This window comes from Trematomus bernacchii, unplaced genomic scaffold, assembly GCF_902827165.1.
Source record: "Trematomus bernacchii unplaced genomic scaffold, fTreBer1.1, whole genome shotgun sequence".
NCBI lineage: Eukaryota > Metazoa > Chordata > Actinopteri > Perciformes > Nototheniidae > Trematomus > Trematomus bernacchii.
Genome location: NW_022988050.1, coordinates 593319 through 613318, shown reverse-complemented (window position 1 = coordinate 613318; position 20000 = coordinate 593319). Strand labels below are relative to the sequence as shown.

Below are 20000 nucleotides of genomic sequence, written 5' to 3'. Positions count from 1 at the left end.
TAAAATACTAACATTTCAATTTCTTCCTTCGGGTTCCCTTACACAGCGACTGGTTTTCTGCAAAAGTACAAAAGAACCAGACAGATGGAAAATGTTCTGGATGAATACTAACTGAGCATGTGACGGGGATTAATCCTTAAATGACCTGACTGCAGGACAGAAACACTCTATTGTCACATTCTGACTCATTTCATCTACATTTGATGGAAGAAGTCGTCAAATCTTTCACTTTTCTGTAATAATACTAATTCCCAGGGGCGCCGTAAGGGGGTGAAAAGTTAGGACGATTCTAAGGGCCCGTGACTGACAGGGGCCCAAACTATTTTAGAAACATTAAGAAAAAAATGTATAAGTAACCAATGTGATATCTTTTCATGGGGCCCAAAATCCCTGGCGGCGCTCCTGCTAATTCCACAGAATAGAAGTTGTCCTGCATTTGAAATTCTACTGAAGTAACTTCACAAAAGTATTTGCATCCAAATGAAATTAAAGGTGGGGTAGGTAATTCTCTTCAGAAACACTTGTTGTTATATTCCATGGAATGCTCTTAACATCCCGATAGCAATGAATATATTAAATGCTTTGACAATAAATAAATACATAAAAAATGTCATCTGTGGAAGCCGTGGCGCTGTAAAAAGCACGACCAATCATCTGAGCCGGACCAATAACTGGATGGCCTACCTGCCTGTCAGCCTTCCATCTCGTGCACAAACTTATCTCGTGCCCTCATTGGTCATGTGCGCGTTCGTGTGTGTTGGAGGAGGGGCTCTGTAAGGCAGTCTGAAGGAAGGGGCAGATTTTTTTCGGCTGCGTACTTTCAAATGCGAGCGCACTCGAGCTGGTTTCTCCATTCTTACCTACCCTACCTTTAAGGAACCAAAAGTAAAAGTATTTGAAAATATGCAATTTCAGAATCATTAATATATCATATTAGTGTATTTTAATTATTGATGCATTATTTTGAGAAACATTAATTTAAAAAAAGTATTTGAAAGAATATCAAAGTAGTAAAGGTAATAGTACTCATAATGCAGAATGGCTCATATCTTATATTTACTGGATTAATTCTTACAGCATTAATGTGTTCGTCACTTTTTGCTGCTTATGGTAAAGAAGGAACTCTTTAACATACATCTTGGTAGCTTAATCTCGAATAATAAATCATAATTTATTAGTTGCATTAAAAACAAGCCAAGGACTTTTATATTTACTTTCAAAATGAGATGTTGAAAATAGAAACTCAGTAAATAAAAGTGCCTGCAAGTTGTACTAAAGTAGTGTGAGGAAAAGTACTTAGTTACTCCCCACCAATGTTTGCTGGATGGTTTAATCTAAAAATAATACACAATGTTAAATTGATTTTTGCATTATTCATCGGAATATGTAAAGCAAGTTTAGTTAAAAAATAAATGAAGTGAAGTCAAAAGTAGCCTACGACATTTCCCTCTGAGAGGTAACTGCAGAAGAACTACAAGGTAGAAAAATACAAGATATATATATATATAAGACCTAGTACTACCTGAGACGTGTACTAATACGAGGGGGCAGTGACACTAATGTAAAGTCATGCGAAAGCTCCTTTTCAAAAATGCAAAAAAGTCGCTGCAACATGATAGTTCCTCATCAGAGACCAACATGGTTCAAAGTTACGTTAGTGGACAAAAGGCTCTTTAAACTTACTGACAGGAAATTACAACCGACTTTAGCCACTATACCTAACAACAACAACAACAATGGAGCACAGCTGTTCTGCATTAATTCATTAACGCTTCTGAAACACAGCACAACACACTTTTTATTTCGTAAACACAAGCTAGCAGCTAGCCCCCGTATGGCTGATAACTGGTAATTACAAATACACTATGCTACACACAAGTTGTAGAGTGATTTATGTGTGCTCTGTCAGATCATTTTCAGACAACAACTTGTGTAACACTCAGAGAGAGCATTAGTAGCTCATTAGCTTGTGAGTTAGCTACCCGGTTGCTAAAGAAGCTACCTTCAGTTAGTCCGCTGAAAGTCCGATGTTTAGCTCTCAGAAAGATATCCTCACTGTCCGCCATGTTGAAGAAAAGTCCCAAGAAACTTATTTGTGACTTATCAGGGAACTTCCGAGGAGATTTGTCGGGTGTTTTCCAGCTGTCTGTGCCGCTCTGTTGTGATTATGAATCTATCGGGGGTCGACTACAATGCCTGTTCCATCCTGAGTGTGTGTGGCTTTCCCCCGTGTGGCTGCAACATGTACTCAAATCTGGTACTTTGGTAAAATTAGAAATATTACAGTGTAAAAATACTCTGTTACAAGTTAAAGTCCTGCATTTAAAATCTTACTTATGTAAAAGTACAAAAGCATTCTCATCAAAATGTACTTAAAGTCATAAACACCCCTTATAGCCTACAGTATGAAATAACTGGATTATTTTAGTGATGCATTAAAGTGTCAAGCTGTTAAAGGTGGAGCTACTTTTAATAACTTTATATACTGCTGCTGGATATATAAACCTGTAATTATACATCAAAATGTATTTATTAGTTTCTTTAGATTTGGTTTTAGCTAATTATCTGAATCTGTAAACTAATAAGTAACTACTTTTGTCAAATAAATGCAGTGGAGTAAAAAGTACAATATTGGCTTTCTAAATGTAGTGGAGTGGAAGTATGAAGTAGCATAAAATTAAAATACTACCCAAAATAGTACTTACAATACTTGAGTAAATGTACTTGACTATAACAAACCAGGTACAGCCTACGATTAAGTATAGATTATAACATTCATTTTCTTAAGTATGCAGACTGCTTTTGTCTAATTCTCTTCAGGTTTTGGATGTAATTAGATGACATTAAACCTGTAGTCCAGAAAATGTGCACTTCTTGATAAAAACTCACCCCCAGCCCAAAAAAGTTGACAAAAAGGAGGTACCATGGACAGAGACAGGGGGCTTTCAGCACCATGGACAGAGGTAGTTAATACAATTCAGCCTGATCCCCGACTCTCTTTTTATCTGAAGATACTACTCATCTGGCAGCTTTAATGTTAAATAAAATGTTAGAATGACAGTTAAAAGTCCACCTTTAATGACTCCAGTAGGCTCAAAAACCATTAGAGGTTTGCTTTTTAACCATTAAAGGTCCCATGTCATGGCCATTTCTACTGATCAGATTTCCATTGTTGAGGTCTACTAGAATAGATTTAAATTGTGCAATTTTCCAAACTCACATTGGTTTCTCATACAGCATCTCTGTATAGTATGTGTATTCTGTATAGTATGTGTATTCACTCTCTGTCCTAAACGGCTTGTTGGAGCTCCTGCCCCCCCCCCCCTCCCTGTGAGCCCAGTGGCCGTCTGCGAGACAGCGAGACACAGCGAAACCCAGCCCGAACACACACACACACACACCCGCAACCTGGCTGGGAGTTTGTGTGTGTGCTCACACACCGACTCACATTCTCGCCGCGTCCCGCCGTCTCAGGGAGGAGAAATCGGTGGAGCTGCAGCTGAGAAAAGATTGAGTGTGTGTGAGGAAGTCCACGGATTGGTCCATTTAGACCAATCCACGGACTTAACGTAACGGCTCCACGGATTGGTCCATTTGAGTATGGGCACGTCACTGTACCCAGGAAGAAAAAGAGAAATCCCCAACGAGGCGTTCTGGGGCAGCATAGACAGGTCTTTTCTGTGTTAGAGTTTTACTCGCTACAGGGTGTACTTTGAGGGTTTGTGACTCTGCAGACCGTTTACATGCATACAAAGCTACATAACACACAAGGGGACGGGTAATAACCAGAAAAGCATGACATGGGACCTTTAAATTAAAAACCGGCCACTTACCTACACGTTTGTTTTTGCAAAAATGTAAATGTTTGCCAAAAGATATTTCTATTCTATCCATCTCAAAGCACCTCTTTTATCACAATGCACCTGTTGGACAAAAAGAGACAACAAAGAAAGCAACTGCACTTGAAAAATGTGAAATAAAATAAACTATTGCAATGACTCTGATACCATTTATTTGTATTCAGTAAGGGACATTTTCCAATCAGACAGAATGTAAGATTGAGGCTCTTCACTTTTCTCTCTCTGTTTAAGCTTTATGTCCATGAGGATTTAAGTATCTTATGTGTGTTTTGTGATACATTTAAACCAAGGAGCTGATTCTCATGAGCACCACTTCTTAAGAACCCTTTCTGTTTCTTAGAAAGTCCCCAGGGATCCTGTGGGCATTGCTTCCTGCTGGGCCACTTCATTGTTCAGGGGCTATTTTTCCAAATGTATCCCCTGCTTAAGAAGCTGGCACATTATTGTTATTTAAGGATTTCCAAAACAATGGCAACCTACGACAGAGAATGGATAAAGTGGGGGGGGGGGGGGGGGGGACGCTCCCACGCCTTTTCCTCGACGACAAAACCGGACAGTGATGCGCGTATTCCGGGGCTTTTATTGTAATATTTCACAAAAAAATGCTCTCTCTCTTCCTCATCCCTCGCAGTCTCACTCCCTCCCCATGCGTCCTCCTCCTCTCCTTTTGCGCACCAGGCTCTCCCACCCTCGCCTCTTCTCTTCTCTCACTGCGCTCTCAGCGTCGGTGCAGCTTGTGTCTCTGCCTACTCCTGTGCGTAAGAGCGCACCAATGGATATGTAAAGTGATGCACTCCTGAACAATCTGAGCCTGCAAGTGCGTTTCTGAGACAGATGGAGAGATAAATACATTTCCACGGAGGTTGTTTTTCATTCTGCGCGTTTCTTTTGGATGCATAAAGATGTTGATCGGCGCGGATGACGGTGCGTCGCTATTTGGATGTGTGTTTCTGGACTTTTTTCTAGCGTATCATGACCGTGCGCCCCTTTTCCTCTCTCCAAGTCTTTTCGTTTGAAGTTGAACGGAGGAGAGGGCACCATGAGAGGGAAATACTTTCTCCTCGGCTTCTTGTTGCTCAAACTTATGGCTCTGGTGTGCAAGGCTGACGGGGAGCCGGGACTGCTCGGAGGATTCGTCATGATCGCCACCTCCAACGGCTCAAGGGAGGAGGAGAGCGTGTCCGAGGAGACCCCGCACACGGAGGACAAGTGCCGGGGTTACTACGACGTGATGGGCCAGTGGGACCCGCCGTTTGTCTGCAAAACGGGCAACTACCTGTTCTGCTGCGGCACCTGTGGCTTCCGCTTCTGCTGCTCCTACAAACACTCGCGGCTGGACCAGAGCACCTGTAAGAATTACGACACTCCGATGTGGATGAAGACCGGACAGACTCCCTACAAAAAGATCAACAAGCTGATCGACACCACCAAAGACAAGACGAACTTAATCGTTTACATCATATGTGGAGTAGTGGCCATCATGGCTCTTGTGGGGATTTTCACCAAACTGGGGCTGGAAAAGGCGCACAGGCCTCAGAGAGAGAACATGTCCAGGTGAGTCTCCCCCCTCTCTCATTCCTTCCCTTTTTCTCTCACCCTCTCCTCAGTGCGCTTGTTTACAAAAGGACTCGCAGTAGTAGCCTACGCACGCACTGATGTGAAGCGCTCTTTTCTTCATCAGTGCACAACACAAGTATATTTATATATATGGAATCAATGGTCCTGCTTGTAATGCATTATGTTTCACACAGGCTCTGGTTTCTTGGCAACCAGAGCAACTCTTCTCTATGGGAGAAAAAGTGCTGCATGCTCTGTCCACTCCAGTCTATCCATCCTTTGTGGTGTATGGCACAACATTACGTGCAGCTACTCTCCCCTTCAGGCGGGGGCGGGTGCATTTCACTAGAATAAAGCAGCATTTGCACTCCATTGTGTATAATGAAGGAGATACAATGCGTTCACACACCTTCATAGTGGAATGTAGTAGGCAGGAGCAGCAGAAACAGCACACTTTCATCAGGTAATCACATGTATTTCCAATTGGCTGCACCTTACAGATTCAATAAAATGGGTTGGTTGTGACTCTGGGGGGTGAATGGGAGTCTATAATCAAAGGCTTGGTGGTTCGATACCCTTCCCCTTCGGTTGAAGTATCCTTAAGCAAGATACTTAACCACCAAAATCGCTCCTGTAGGCAAATTGTATCAATCAAATGTTATTCAAAGCCCGATATCACAAATGACAAGTCTCAGGTGGCTTTACAGTGAGTACAGCATCTGTCCTTTGACCCTGGGACCTATAGACTCACAAATAACACCTTTGGAAAAATGGAAGAAAGGTTAGGGAGAGCAACATGTCTACGCTATATATGAGGTAATCACATGTATTTACAATTGGCTGCATCGAACAAGTCCATTGAAAAGGGGTTAATGTCACTCAGTCAACCAATCTCTTCAGTCAACACGTTGAAGTGTCCTTAAGAAGGATACTTAACCCAAAATTGCTCAGGTAGTCACATTTTATCAATCAAACATTATTTGTATAACCCATATCACACGTTATACACATCTCAGGGGGCTTTACAGTGTGTACAGCATCTGTCATTAACCCTAGACTACCAAAGAAACCCCACAATTAACATGGACAAATGGAAGAAACCTCTGAAAAAGCGACATGTCTGCAATATTGAAGTGTTCAGTATGTTCGCTAAACAGGGTTGGGGGGGTGACTTTAAGAATGTAATCAGTAATTTAATCTGAGTATCAAAATATAAAAGTAATGCAACCTTCCGTTACCTCAATATCAAATGCAATGCAAATTAATAAAAGAGAAAAAAAATAACAATAAGATGTCTTAAATGTATATTATGTAAGACAACAGGACAATGTGATTGACCTTTTCTTGTATCCTGGTGCTCAATCCCATTACATGTAATCCGTTACTCCCCAAGCCTGGCGCTCAATGACGTAATGAAACCATTCTGTGCAGCAGTTTCAATTAAGGATGTTATTTACAGCTTCTCATGTCTGCCTGCCCCCCCCCCCCCCTTCTCTCTCTGCAGGGCCGTGGCCAGTGTGCTGCAGGGCGGGTGTCCAGGTGAGCCGTATCGCGGGGAGGAGGCCCTCGGGATGCATTCGCAGCACTTTGTTTCCAGGGCCACAAACCTCCGTGAGTGTTTTTAATGTTTTGGACAGCTCATTACAGCATACAGAGGTGTGTGTGTGTGTGTGTGTGTGTGTGTGTGCGAGTGTGTCAGCAGAAAAAAGCTGCTTGAATGTGTCCAGGTTGGCCCTGATGAAGTCATCTGAAGTGATGTAAGGATGCGAGAGCGACTCACTCGTCCCAGCTGGGCTCTTTTAAAAAACCACGTTCATATCTGCCTGAGAAAATCCTCAAATACACACACACACACACACACACACACACACACACACACACACACACACACACACACACACACACACACACACACACACACACACACACACACACACACACACACACACACACACACACACACACACACACACACACACACACACACACACACACACACACACACACACACCTATCTCGCACCGGCCAGATATCCATCCATTTCATAACGAAAGAGAATATGTGCCTGCTTTTCAAAACCAGCCGTTATTCACTGTTTTATTTTGGATCATGCCCACATGATATAATGACAGAGAGAAAAGAGTGTGTGTGTGTGTGTGTGTGTGTGTGTGTGTGTGTGTGTGTGTGTGTGTGTGTGTGTGTGTGTGTGTGTGTGTGTGTGGTGTGGAAGTAAGTGGTGGTGATGTTTGTGTAGGGGGATTGTGAGGCGGGTGCTGGGAGTTTGAAGGGTGGTGGTGGTGTTGGTGGAACAGAGCGTATGAATGCCATCTATTTTCTGCTGCGTCCCGTGGGCTGCTACTGTACCAAGCTTCTTTGTCTTTCTAACACTGAAGATCAAACAGATGAATCCACACAAAAACACACACTCATTCCAATATGTACAGACCCGAGCATACAGTACACACACACAGTCACACACAGCGTTCGGATCCCCTTAAAGTTGCATCATATTTTCTTGTGCCAAGACAAAAAGCAGATCTTAGATGAATTTGTGAGACGTATAGGGACTGCACTCACACTGGGCTTATTAGAGGACTGTGTTTCTATCAAGCTATACATGAACAGCACCCTGAACGATATATCTAACTGCAGCCGAAATCTGTTGAAATCGCATGTTCAAAATCTTGCCGTTTTGTCTGCGTTTCACCTCTTTGGTGCACAGCAAGGCAAATCAATTTGAACCAGTTTCTAAAGCTGTTTGAAAGTCGTAGTTTCTGGAAAAGTTAAGAGATGGCAAATGGATGACATTATTTGGCACATTTTGGGACAACACATAAGGAATTGTGTTGGTATTGGGCCAGTTTTGATAGCTAAAGAATGTTTACCTTGTAGGTGCTTGAGGGGGGTCGCACTGAATGCTTGTTTTTGCTGGACATTTGTAGGGACATGCATGACAAATAACACAAATGCTTCTCGGAAGATATCAGACAAACCCTGGTCTGAGGTTACGGTGCGTGATAGGATACTTGGGTTGAGAACAAAGCACACTTTTTGGGTCGTGAAAACAACATTCACTCTTATGCCATCTATCCTCTATTAAAGGTGGGGTAGGTCATTTTGGAGAAACCAGCTCGAGTGCGCTAGAATTTGAAAATACACAGCCGGAAAAAAATCTGCCACTTCCTTACAGAGCCCCTCCTCCAACACACACGAACGCACACATGACCAATGAGGGCACGAGATAAGTTTGTGCACAGATGGAAGGCTGACAGGCAGGTAGGCCATCCAGTTATTTTAGCAGGGCCGGCTCAGATGATTGGTCGTGCTTTTTACAGTACTACGGCTTCCACAGATTACATTTTTTTATGGATTTTTTGTCAAAGCACTTCAGATATTCATTGCTATCGGGATGTTAAGAGCATTCCATGGAATATAACAAAAGTGTATCTCGAGCCGGTTTCTCAAACTTACCTACCCCACCTTTAAAGGTACACTCCAGTCTTTGTTAAAACACCGAAAGCATCCCTCAATTGTATTTTACAGTTTATCTGTGGTTCAAGATTCAAGGCTTTCATTGTCATGTGTGCATAGCTACAGTGTAGTTATGACAATGACAATATCAGGTCACAGGCTCCTCTAACAGTGCAACACAATAACACAGATACAAGTGGAAGTAAATACAATAAAATAGAATATAATAGAAATAGTGCAGAATAGTCTATATACAAGTAATTTGAATATTGATATATGAGTTGCAACCAGATGAATGTTATGAATGATCTTTCAAAACGTCAGGTGTTTAACAGTCTTATGGCCTGTGGGAGGAAGCTGTCCCTGAGTCTGGTGGTTGGGATTAAACCGTTTTCCTGGGAGTTGTGGGGCAGTATTGAGTGCTATAACAGACTGAAAGACAGGAAGTGTTCATGTAAGGAAGTGTTCTGGGTGGTGGATAACTACTTCTGTGTGCAAGAATGAGATAAACATGTAATCCTACAACAGCATCCCCTGGCTATGACAAGGTGACGTAACCCTACTCAGCATGAAGCACTGCGCCCACTGACACCATCAACATCAGGATGAGAGCACAGCTCGTGGAAAAGGGGAAAGAAAGGTTGCATTCATTAAAATGATTTGTTTTCAGAGAGGAGAGGAGAGGAGAGGGGCTCAGTATGAAAAAAAGTGCAACCATGAAAAGAGATGAATAACACTCTCCGTAGGTGTTGGGGTCCTCGAGTTTCCTTCCTCGCTGTGGGAGAGATGAGATAGCGTGGTGGCCTTTCACCCGAGGACACTGCTGTGAAATAGCGATTATTATTTGCTATGTGGAACCTGCTCCACCGGACCTTTTAATCCTGGGGGTTGTGGGTAATCATGTGAAAAGTTATTAACCTCTGCGATACGGGGGATCCTCCTCGAGAGCCACCTTATCGGTTCGAGGGCCCTTTTGCCGGTCCAACAGACACGATTCATCACGGGGAGGGGAGGGGAATTAGATATGGATTGGCTGGATGTGGACATGTTATTCTTGATTCGAGTGATTAAGCGAAGATATATAGACTGTAAAGGGCGAGAGGGTTTTTCATCAAGAAGCCAATGATAGTGTAAAGAGAGAGGAGATTGTAAAGTTGAGGGCTTTGGCTGATCGATGTGGCCAAAATCTTTCACACAAGTAACTTCATATATTTATAATGATATACTGTATGTAGGATATGCTATGGTGTCTGGTATCTTAATAGATGAATAGTCCAGATGAAATCACTACGGTAAACAAAACGCTGCAAGAAGATCAAAACACATTGGAAACGGGGACACTAAAAAGTGACGCACACAGCTGGGACCGGAGCACTTGTTGATTTGGGGGGTTTATAAAGTTGGCCAACTGTTGTAAATAACCCATAGTAAAGCTTATGTAAACTAAAAAGTTGTATCTCAAGCAAAAGAAGCTGCAAAATGAACATTATAGTTTCGAGTGAAGTTATAAATACTTCCAACTACACACTGACTATGTTAAGATGCATTAGGGCGGGGCAATATATCGATTGTGTGATATTGCATGTGTGTTTCCCTGGTTTTCAAAGTAAAGTGATTTCATTTTTTGGACGTACTAGTTTTCTTTTTAACTGATTCATAATTGCCTTAACACACTTAGCCATGTTATCCCCATCACTGATGATAATCAAACATTTTATGCGGATAATATTTAGTAAATCCTATAGTCAACAATACGACTTTGTTGCAATATCGATATCGAGGTATTTGATCAAACTTTTTTTTTTATTTTTTCTCCATATGGTCCCACCCTGCAGGCACAACAATAGGTTGGTTTTGATTCAATTTTCTGATCAATTTGAATGCCTGTGTTCTCGTTATTATCAATTTAGAGATTGTAAGTATGTATTACGGTATCTCTATACAGCGCAGGACTTTGCTAGAAAATCCATTTTTACTACTAACTACATATTGATTATAGCTTATGGTCAGATTGCCCTATTTCACGCATCACTGACTCAAGTGTTGCAGGTCATGGCTACTTATATTAGTGGAGGAAACTCCTTAGGGCCATGTGCGTCTGTCTGTCACAGAATACTATTATTATAAAAAGGTATCACTGATGACCACAGCTGTTATCATGTATAGGTTTCCCCCTGCAAGCATTCGCAAAAAGAGGTACAGGAAGCAAACAAAACCCCCCTATTCCCTTCACTATGCTGAGTCAGGCTCATTTGTAATCATTAACCCATGTACCAGTGAGAAAGTATCAATTAGTGATACAGGAGCCCGAGGCATGTGTTCGTTATGTTGTGGGACCCTGTGAATATCCACGAGGGGCCCCCCTGCAACCGACTGCATATAAAGAAAAGAGGCTTTGTGAAGCAGAGATCCCCAGGTGGGCCCGTCGTCTGGCAGACTTTCATATCATCTCCGTTTGAATCCTTTAAAAGGCGGAAAATCCTGCGTCTCTTCGCATCTGGCTTCAAAGAGCTGGAGAGAGAAAGAAGGGAGGGATGGAGGGAGAGGGGGGGGGAACAGTGGAAGGAGAAGGAACAATGAAATGTGAGGAGTCAAGAGATTTTATACCCTTTTTCCAAACGGTACAAGCACGTACATAAAAGGATTTTTAAGCGCGGCAAAAAAATACAGAAAATAAGCGATAGACTCCTTTCCAAATCCCAAGAATCAAGTTTGACTTTCTTGGTGTGTCTCGCCAGAAATAAGGGTTAGCAGACAGTACAAAGCAGCTTGGAGGCAAGTCACAATGTTAATGGCTTATACCAAAGTAGCTGGTTGTAAATACTAAAAAGGGACAATTTGGATGGCTTTCTGTCTCTGTCGTAGAACTTAAAATGACTGGTTCTGTCAGTGGAGTCTGGTGGCTTTGCAAAGAGCGCATACGATTTCATTTTCATGTCTCACGGTGTTGATTAGTTTCTTTGTTTCTCCAGAGTTTGAATGAAGTGTTTTTGCAATAATCGGCAAGTCAAATGACAGGTTTTGTCAATAGAGTCTGGTGGCTTTGAGGAGAGAGTATAACAATTCATGTTCACATCTAACTCAGGAATTCATGTCTTTTGTTCAACCAAACTCGAGATGGCGGTTGTTGAAACCAAGACGTTTTTTGGTAAGTGTTTTTCTGTTGTTGAGTTTGAAGGAAGTCTGTTTCAAACAAAGAAAGGTAAACACGATTCTTTCTGTCAATGGAGTCTAGTGGAGTCCTTGAGGAGAGCATATTAATGTTTACTATGTAACTGAGTTCATTATTATAATAATTGTCCATATTCCAGCTGATTGTATTTATCATCTACTCACCTTAATGGGCATCACATGGCATCACACGACCATCCGTGTATCGCGTTCCGTTATCTGCCGATCTTTACAGTAGCCGATAAACATCCTCGAACAATGCAGAGTCATTTGTCGCGGGAAAATTACAGATCTTAACCTTTCCACCTATAAGACAAAAGCCAGATGTTAGAGGGTGTTTTTATCCCTCTAGTGGCAACACCAAGACTGATAGCAGCCATTTCTGAAGCTCTGAAGGACGAGTATCTGTCATATGTTCTAGTCGCACTAAAGCCATGAAAAAGTGTGACAACGTCTTGAGCCATTACTGCAGCATTCTGGACGACCTTCGCTAACGTTTTTGGCACCAAAATCTTTTCACAAGCAGCAGCAGCTAATCTCTTTTTCCCCCTACGCTCACTGTGTAATCTAATAAAGTGGTGAAACTTAATTGGAAAACAGTATTTATCATCGCGAATTATAACACGCCATGAACAATTCCTCCACACCAGTGTTACACTTCTTAGCTCTGTGATTTGTCATTTCGGGTATCAAATTAAGAGCTCTAGGTGGGCAGCGCTATTAGTTTTATTAAGACAAAACACACACACACACACACACACACACACACACACACACACACACACACACACACACACACACACACACACACACACACACACACACACACACACACACACACACACACACACACACACACACACACACACACACACACACACACACACACACACACACACACACACACTCACTCACCATGCTCCATATTCACAACTCAATTCACAATTTGCAGGCTTAATTACCCACCAGCAGTTATAATCTTTCCTTAAACATTGTGAGATGGGAAGGATGAAAATGTAATAGGTAATTGCTTCTGAGATTGCAGAGGCACGAGGAAAGGCGCTGTCTGCATAAAATACTCCTGCTCCGCCTTGTGACTGTGTACAAATGTGTGTGAAGGTGTGTGTGAGCGCCTGTCAAAAGGAGCTGTGCATATCTTTCGTTAAAAGTAGGTGACTGTGTGACCTTGTCTTCCCAGCTGTCATCCAAGCCTTCAGTGTGTCACATCTGATTGCAGAGTGTCAGAGCGGAAAAGAGAAGCTGCAGCTAGTGATCCCACAGGCTGCTGCTGCACGGGCTGTATATAAAACAAGAGAAGGGAGGAAAATCACAGAGCGGGAGGTAGTTATCTGGGAGGCGTCACTCTGGCAACAGCTCCGTTTGAAGCTCAGCGTCGGTCCTCGTGTTCAAACGGGAAAGAAAGCAGGTGAAGTCGAACCTCCGTCCCAGAGTTTGTCTCTCAGACTCAGAAAAGCTTCCGTAATATCCATGCCATTGAGGAAAATGTTTGTGAAAACTGCCATTTACAAAAAAAACGGCTTATCTCCAACAGTTCACCTGGCATTTACAAACACACAGGCATGGTTTGACATTTAGGGAAATACGTTATTCACTCTCTTGGTGTGAGCTACCTAGGAAAATGATACCGCTTTCATATGTGAATGTTGAATATGAAGCTACAGCAAGCAAACCGTTTGCTTAGTTCAGTAAAATGACGGAAAGCAGGGGCTTCTAATGTTCAAAAAGTAGTGGTTTTAAACGGCATATATGCTAGGGCAGTGGTTCTCAACTGGTGGGTCGCGACCCAAAAGTGGGTCGCGGACCCGTTTCGAGTGGGTCGCGGATGTGTGAGTGAAGAAAAAAAAGTTGGAAAAAAAATATTGGATTTTTTTTTTTTTTTTTTTTTTGGGAAAAAGTCAAACTTTTATTTTGAAGGCCCGATTTTCTTCTCAGAGTGTACCAGAATGCGTAGTTTATGTTAGTATTTCTAAAAATCTCCTGGGGGAGAATCCCCCCAGACCCCCCTGTTGGGGTTGGGTTTCAGCATGTGTGCCTTTTTATATAGTTCAGCTTTGATTCCATCATCTCATTAAACCTTTTTTAAAAGCATACTTTAGTTCTGTGAAGGGATATAAGGGATATATGCACTGTACTTCACTTTTATTAATATTGTATGCTCAAAAGCGTATATATATATTACAGCACGATTTTTTGTTGAATAGATTTGAGTGCTTCAAAATGTTGGGTCACGATGTATTGACCAAGTAAAAAGTGGGTCCCGAGGCCTGACCAGTTGAGAACCACTGTGCTAGGGTATTTCTTGCACATAACTTTCTTAGTGAGTTACTCAAATGAGTACCAGGAGACAATGTTTGGTACTCAGGGCTGCCCACGCAAAGTTCTGTGTTCAGCCCCTCGACAGGAGGGGTGAAGGTGGGCGCGGGAGCACGCCCGTGGAACTCGCGCCGGAAGTTGTGGCACAATTCTGTTGTACACACCGACGTTAACAGCAGCCCCGTCTGTGCGCACGGCGACCGGCTCTGTCGTCCAGTGATCGAAGCGCCTTCTGGAAATGCTTCACAAGTCCGCCGGTACGCAAATGCACTTAGTGAGACAAGTGCCGCTACGCATTTCAGATGTTTGCCGCGCATGCGTACCAGCGTACCCAACCCAGTCTCACGGCATTTCGTGTTATAGTCACGAAATTAATCTATTGATTCGTGTTCACCAACACGATTTCGCCATTTTTTTCGTGTCACACAGAACGATTTTAAAAGCAATGTAAATAATAACAAATTAGAAGGAAAAAGACATTTAAAAAAATACAGATGTATGTATTCTGACACAGAACGATTTTAGAATCAATGTATTTCTATTGGTAGTATGTTTCGTGCCTGCACCAAATAATAACAAATTAGAAGGAAAAAAAGATGACATAAAATACAGATGTATGTATTCTGACACAGAACGATTTTAGAATCAATGTATTTCTATTGGTAGTATGTTTCGTGCCTGCACCAAATAATAACAAATTAGAAGGAAAAAAAGATGACATAAAATACAGATCTCAGTATTCTAAGGCTCTGAGCCATTTCTTTTCCTCACTGACGGCAAAAAAACTCAGACATTATACAATTTAAAATAAAAGGGATAGGGTTAGGCTTAGGGTAAGATATTGAGTAAGAACATGTTTTTATGAACCACACAGCTTCTGGTCTTCCAAGACCCGACCGGACAAAAAGACGTGTTGCAGGCACTAAACACACTACCAATAGAAATACATTGCTTTTAAAATCGTTCTGTGTGACACGAAAAAAATGTGAAAATCGTGTTGGTGAACACGAATCAATAGATTAAATTAATTTTGTGACGATAACACGAAATGCCGTGAGACTGGGTTGGCGTACCAGTTATGTCACACATAACACACCCCTATAAATCCACATCTCGTCAGTTGATATGTTTTGTGTGGATTAAAGAAACAAGAGAGAACATGTTAGCGAGCTTCACAAGTGGCAGGCTAACTGTTTTCTAATGCTAAGATAAGCTAATCGTATCCTAGCTTCATATTTAGCATACAGATTCATTTAAGAAAAAATAAATTCTCTTTAGCACTTTGCTGCCATCTTGACACCTAGAAATGTCAAACAAGCTGGAGACTTCAGCTGAAAAGAGCAATCAACAAGCATCCAGACTGAGAATTGTCACATAAAACACCTGTCACTCAAGACAAACATGCCCCAAAGCATGCTTTCCTGTAATGCTAAAATCTCTCTGAGAGTAACCGAGCAACAGGTTTCAAGTCACTTTTCAATGAAGGCCTATGACGTGAAGCTGACGTCTGATACTTGTTGCTTCAAACACAATACAAGTTGCAATTACACCATGAAGCGTCAACCAAACGAATGTTTTTGATCCCGTTCTGTTCGGTCAAGAAATGGCAGAAAAACATATCCTTGTTGTTAGCCAGTTCCCAAGGCCATCTAACAACAACGATTCATTACATTTAATTTAGCTGACGCTTTTATCCAAAGCGACTTACAATTACAGGGACATTCTCCCTGGAGTAACTAAGGACTAAGTGCCTTACTCAAGGGCACACTAGTGGTGGTGTTCCAGGCGGGATTTGAACTCACAACCTTCCAATCTTCAGCCCACCTCACTATCCATTAGACCACCACTTACATCATAGTGCGCTTGAACGGTGACGCTTTAACGAAGATACTGGCCACGCTTGGCTGTAATGAAGCTCTGTTACTCTGTGTTCCAGTTGTTTCACCAAACTGAAGAAGAAAAAGTGATTTTAGCTGTTACCTGTCAAATGGTAAGTACAGCAGTAATAAGTATCAGAATTCAGTCCACATATTGTAACTTTTGCTACAGATAATATACTTTCCTGCTCTCTTCACACAATTCAGCTTCTCTCCGAGCTGTCAGACACCACCATCTATCTCTCCATAACACCTTGCATTAAAGGTAATTTATTTTTGTCTGAATAGCTCATCACTCCTGACAGATCCCACTGCTATCACGCTGCAGTTATTTGGTGCCCTTGTTCCGACCGTAGAAATACTCTAAAGGGGAGTTGAGCAACTAGGCAAAAAAGTCAGTAAGTCACAGGCTCAGATTCTCAGAAAGTGCAGACGTGTCTCCTCCTCCTCTCCAGGGCTCCCTCACTTTGCCTAATTATCCTAATGTGAGGCCCTTCAGCAGCCCAGGGACACCATTAGTTTCTTGTTTATCAGAGCTCTGGGGCCCACACAGCCGGCGAGCATCGACCAGCGTCAGACAGCCACTCAATTTAAACACAGAGGGAGGCCGGCGAGGGAGGTGTCGGCACAGAGGGAGGGAGGGAGGGAAAAAGATACATTAAAGGGGACCGATCATGCAAAATGCACGTCTTTTCTACATGAATATGTGTCCTCGGTGTTCCAGGGAACTCACCAAGTGTCAGAAAACACAACCCTCTCTATTTTCCTCCATACCCAAATCTCTAAAAAAGGGGCTGCAACGGATCTGATAAAAACTGATCCAGATTTGAACACTTCACTGATGTCAGGACGGTGGCGCTACGGCTATTGGGCCAACTCCACCAATCAGGAGGAGACAGCCACGGCCATTGCCGTTCGAAAGTGCTGGAGATGCTGTAGTACATATGCCAGGCCTGTAGATGGTGCTGTTCTCACAGAATCAGCCCTTGCAAAAACAGGGGTAAAAAAGTGCAAATTGAGCAAAATGAGGCATGGCTAAAATGCATGATCTGTTTGGTATTTTGAAAAGAAAAAAAGTATAAATATGCCTTATATAGGTATGGTCCTACACTATATTATTATAATATAGCATGATAGGTCCACTTTAAATAACTAGAAAGTAGCAGCCGACCCTTAGTTTCGTCATGTTCCTGTTACCGAGCATTATCTGCTGTATGAAAGGTATTGTAAATTGGAACCTGCCCTCATTTCGTGGACATTTAAAGAAATCAAAGAGAGTTTTGACAGGTGGCGAGAGAGAGAGAGAGAGAGCGGCGTAATGCGTGTCGCCCGTCCTTTTTCTGCCCTCAGTGTTTTGCATCAGCCAGCGTGTAATTTCACATCTTGTCATTGTGGTGCTGTAATAAAGAAGCAATGGGGACAGTGAATATCTTAACATCTAATCAGGCAAAGACCACCTCCTCCCCGTGAATATTAATCACTTCATTTACTCCCAGCAAGTCACGTCTTGCATTTGACAGGTAATTACGTCTTTGACTGTGTGTGTGTGTGTGTGTGTGTGTGTGTGTGTGTGTGTGTGTGTGTGTGTGTGTGTGTGTGTGTGTGTGTGTGTGTGTGTGTGTGTGTGTGCATGCGTGTGTGTGCGTGTGCCTGCACATAACCTGTGGTGCCCTTCAGTCAAATCCTGAGTGTGATGAGCAGCATTAAATCCATCTCCATCGTCACTTCCCTTTGACTATCTGCAGCGATACAGCACTCGCAGGCAGTCATGGGATAAGCAGACAGACTTCCCATCTGTATGTTTGAACAGGTGGTTATCACCACTGCTTACTAATTAACTGCTACACTGGCTCTTCTTAATCGTCTATTCAGATTAATGAGTCAAGCCTTGTGCAAATATCAGGATTATTTTCCGTATTCACGCAAATATGTAATTATGGACGACGATAAACAGTCTTTAAGTCAAGGGTTTCCTTTGTAATTCCACTTGGCTCGATGCATGCATCCTATTGAAGAAACACCTGTATGTTTTTCTTCACATGGAAAAGCTCCGTGTCTGACACACACTGAAGCGGAATCTCAGCATTGTAAGACCTCATATGTAGTTGTGTTACGCCGTGTGAAATCCTGTGTAATCTGCAGCTATTATCACACAGCTTTCCTTATATAGGGAAATGGAGCTCTAATCGTCTGTACTGCAGACAGTAATAGTATATACATTGCTGCCACTTCCCAACAGTGTTCCAGCAGTGCTTTAATGGTATTCACAGTGGAAGCTCTCCTCTCATGATCACTGACTCCTAACTAGTGTTACTCGTTCCCCAGGGGGTAGTGTGCTTCTGCAGTGCAGGGAGTACGCAGATAGCGGTACAATATGATTTAAATATGCATATACACATCCTTATGCCGGAACAGTATCACGTGAACATCACAGGTTGTGAGTGTGGGAAAACTAGTTATCAAGAAGGTGGATGAAATGCTTTAAATAGTATCTACAATTGAAAGGAAAAGAAGTGGGAATTGTTGGCTAACGGTGATGGGGAAAATAGAAGGATTACTTAGGTTAAAAAATGTACGTATAAACAGCTTAAATACTGTAGATAGACATTGGATGAACGATGAAAAAATGAGATAACCTTTTGCAGGTAGACGGTTGTAAAAGTGAGCTAAAAGTTTAGGACAAAAGTAGGCTAAATAATTAGTTAGATAACAAATAATGAAAGTACAATTGAAGGATTTATCGCTTAACCCGGTAAACTATTCCAGATGCAACCTTGACCAATCCGTCGTAAACATTGACAGTTTAATAATATGAAAGAAATATTGTAACAATGTTCAGTTTTCATAATCAAAAATTAGCATTCATTGAATCAGTTTGGGTTGAAGATGAAAGGGTGATTGAGTTCCAGGTTGGGAAACACACCTCTATTACAGGAGCTGAGCTGTGTGTTGGCCAGTCATGAAAAGCCAGACTGAATACACGCGTGACTCTCCATGCGTGTGCTTTTTAAAAATCCTGGCTTTTAAAGAGAACAGTCTGTTGTGGTTGAAAGCCACTAGATCACTTCCCATTCTCACCTCCTTGCGCACACACACGTGCATATGGACACCAAAGGGCAGCCTCACGTGTACAGCCTCCATGAACACACATATACTCTGCAGGCTTCACACGGCCCCCGGGGGCAGGCAGCAGATCTGCTTGGCAAGCTGTCTGATGCCACCAGCGACGTCAAGTCACACGCTGGGAAAGCTCATGCTGGGAAGCACATTTGTGAACCCCCCCCCCCCCCCCCACACACACACACACACACACACACACCCTTCCCTGTGTGTCATCAGAATCAGAAACCGGTTTATTACCAGGTAGGTTGACACGTACGAGGGATTTAGGGATTTAGGGATTTAGACTACAGTATAACACCTCTTATTGTTAAATACCAACTATGTGCAATATGTGCAATATATACCTGGCTGCTAAATCTTTAGAACTGTTACAGGGTGTGTATTTTTGTAAAATGTGTAACTTTTTTATTATAACTTTTTGTATGCATGCTTCTTAGATAACATTAAGCTGTCTTTGGCTCTTTTCTGCTGTAACGATGGACATTTCCCCTCTGTGGGACTAATAATTTATAAAGGTATTCTGATTCTGATTCTGAAAATAATATCATTACCATCATTACAAAACACTCGCTGCTATATAACATGTGCAACATTATTATTATTAATT

At 42.2% G+C, this 20000-nt stretch overlaps 2 protein-coding genes across 2 annotated transcripts in view; one reads left to right on the top strand and one right to left on the bottom strand.

Moving 5' to 3' along the window:
* cpped1 (calcineurin-like phosphoesterase domain containing 1) overlaps window positions 1-2193 on the bottom strand; it is a 48878-nt gene extending 46685 nt beyond the window's left edge. Inside the window, exon 1 of the mRNA XM_034118867.1 lies at window positions 2003-2193. Coding sequence (XP_033974758.1) covers window positions 2003-2066 — 64 coding nt within the window. The 5' untranslated portion in view covers window positions 2067-2193. The remainder of the gene's footprint in view (window positions 1-2002) is intronic.
* A 2496-nt stretch (window positions 2194-4689) lies between these two features.
* shisa9a (shisa family member 9a) overlaps window positions 4690-20000 on the top strand; it is a 49699-nt gene continuing 34388 nt past the window's right edge. The window contains exons 1-2 of the mRNA XM_034119876.1: window positions 4690-5414; window positions 6922-7028. Of these exons, the coding sequence (XP_033975767.1) occupies window positions 4900-5414; window positions 6922-7028 (622 nt within the window). The 5' untranslated portion in view covers window positions 4690-4899. The remainder of the gene's footprint in view (window positions 5415-6921; window positions 7029-20000) is intronic.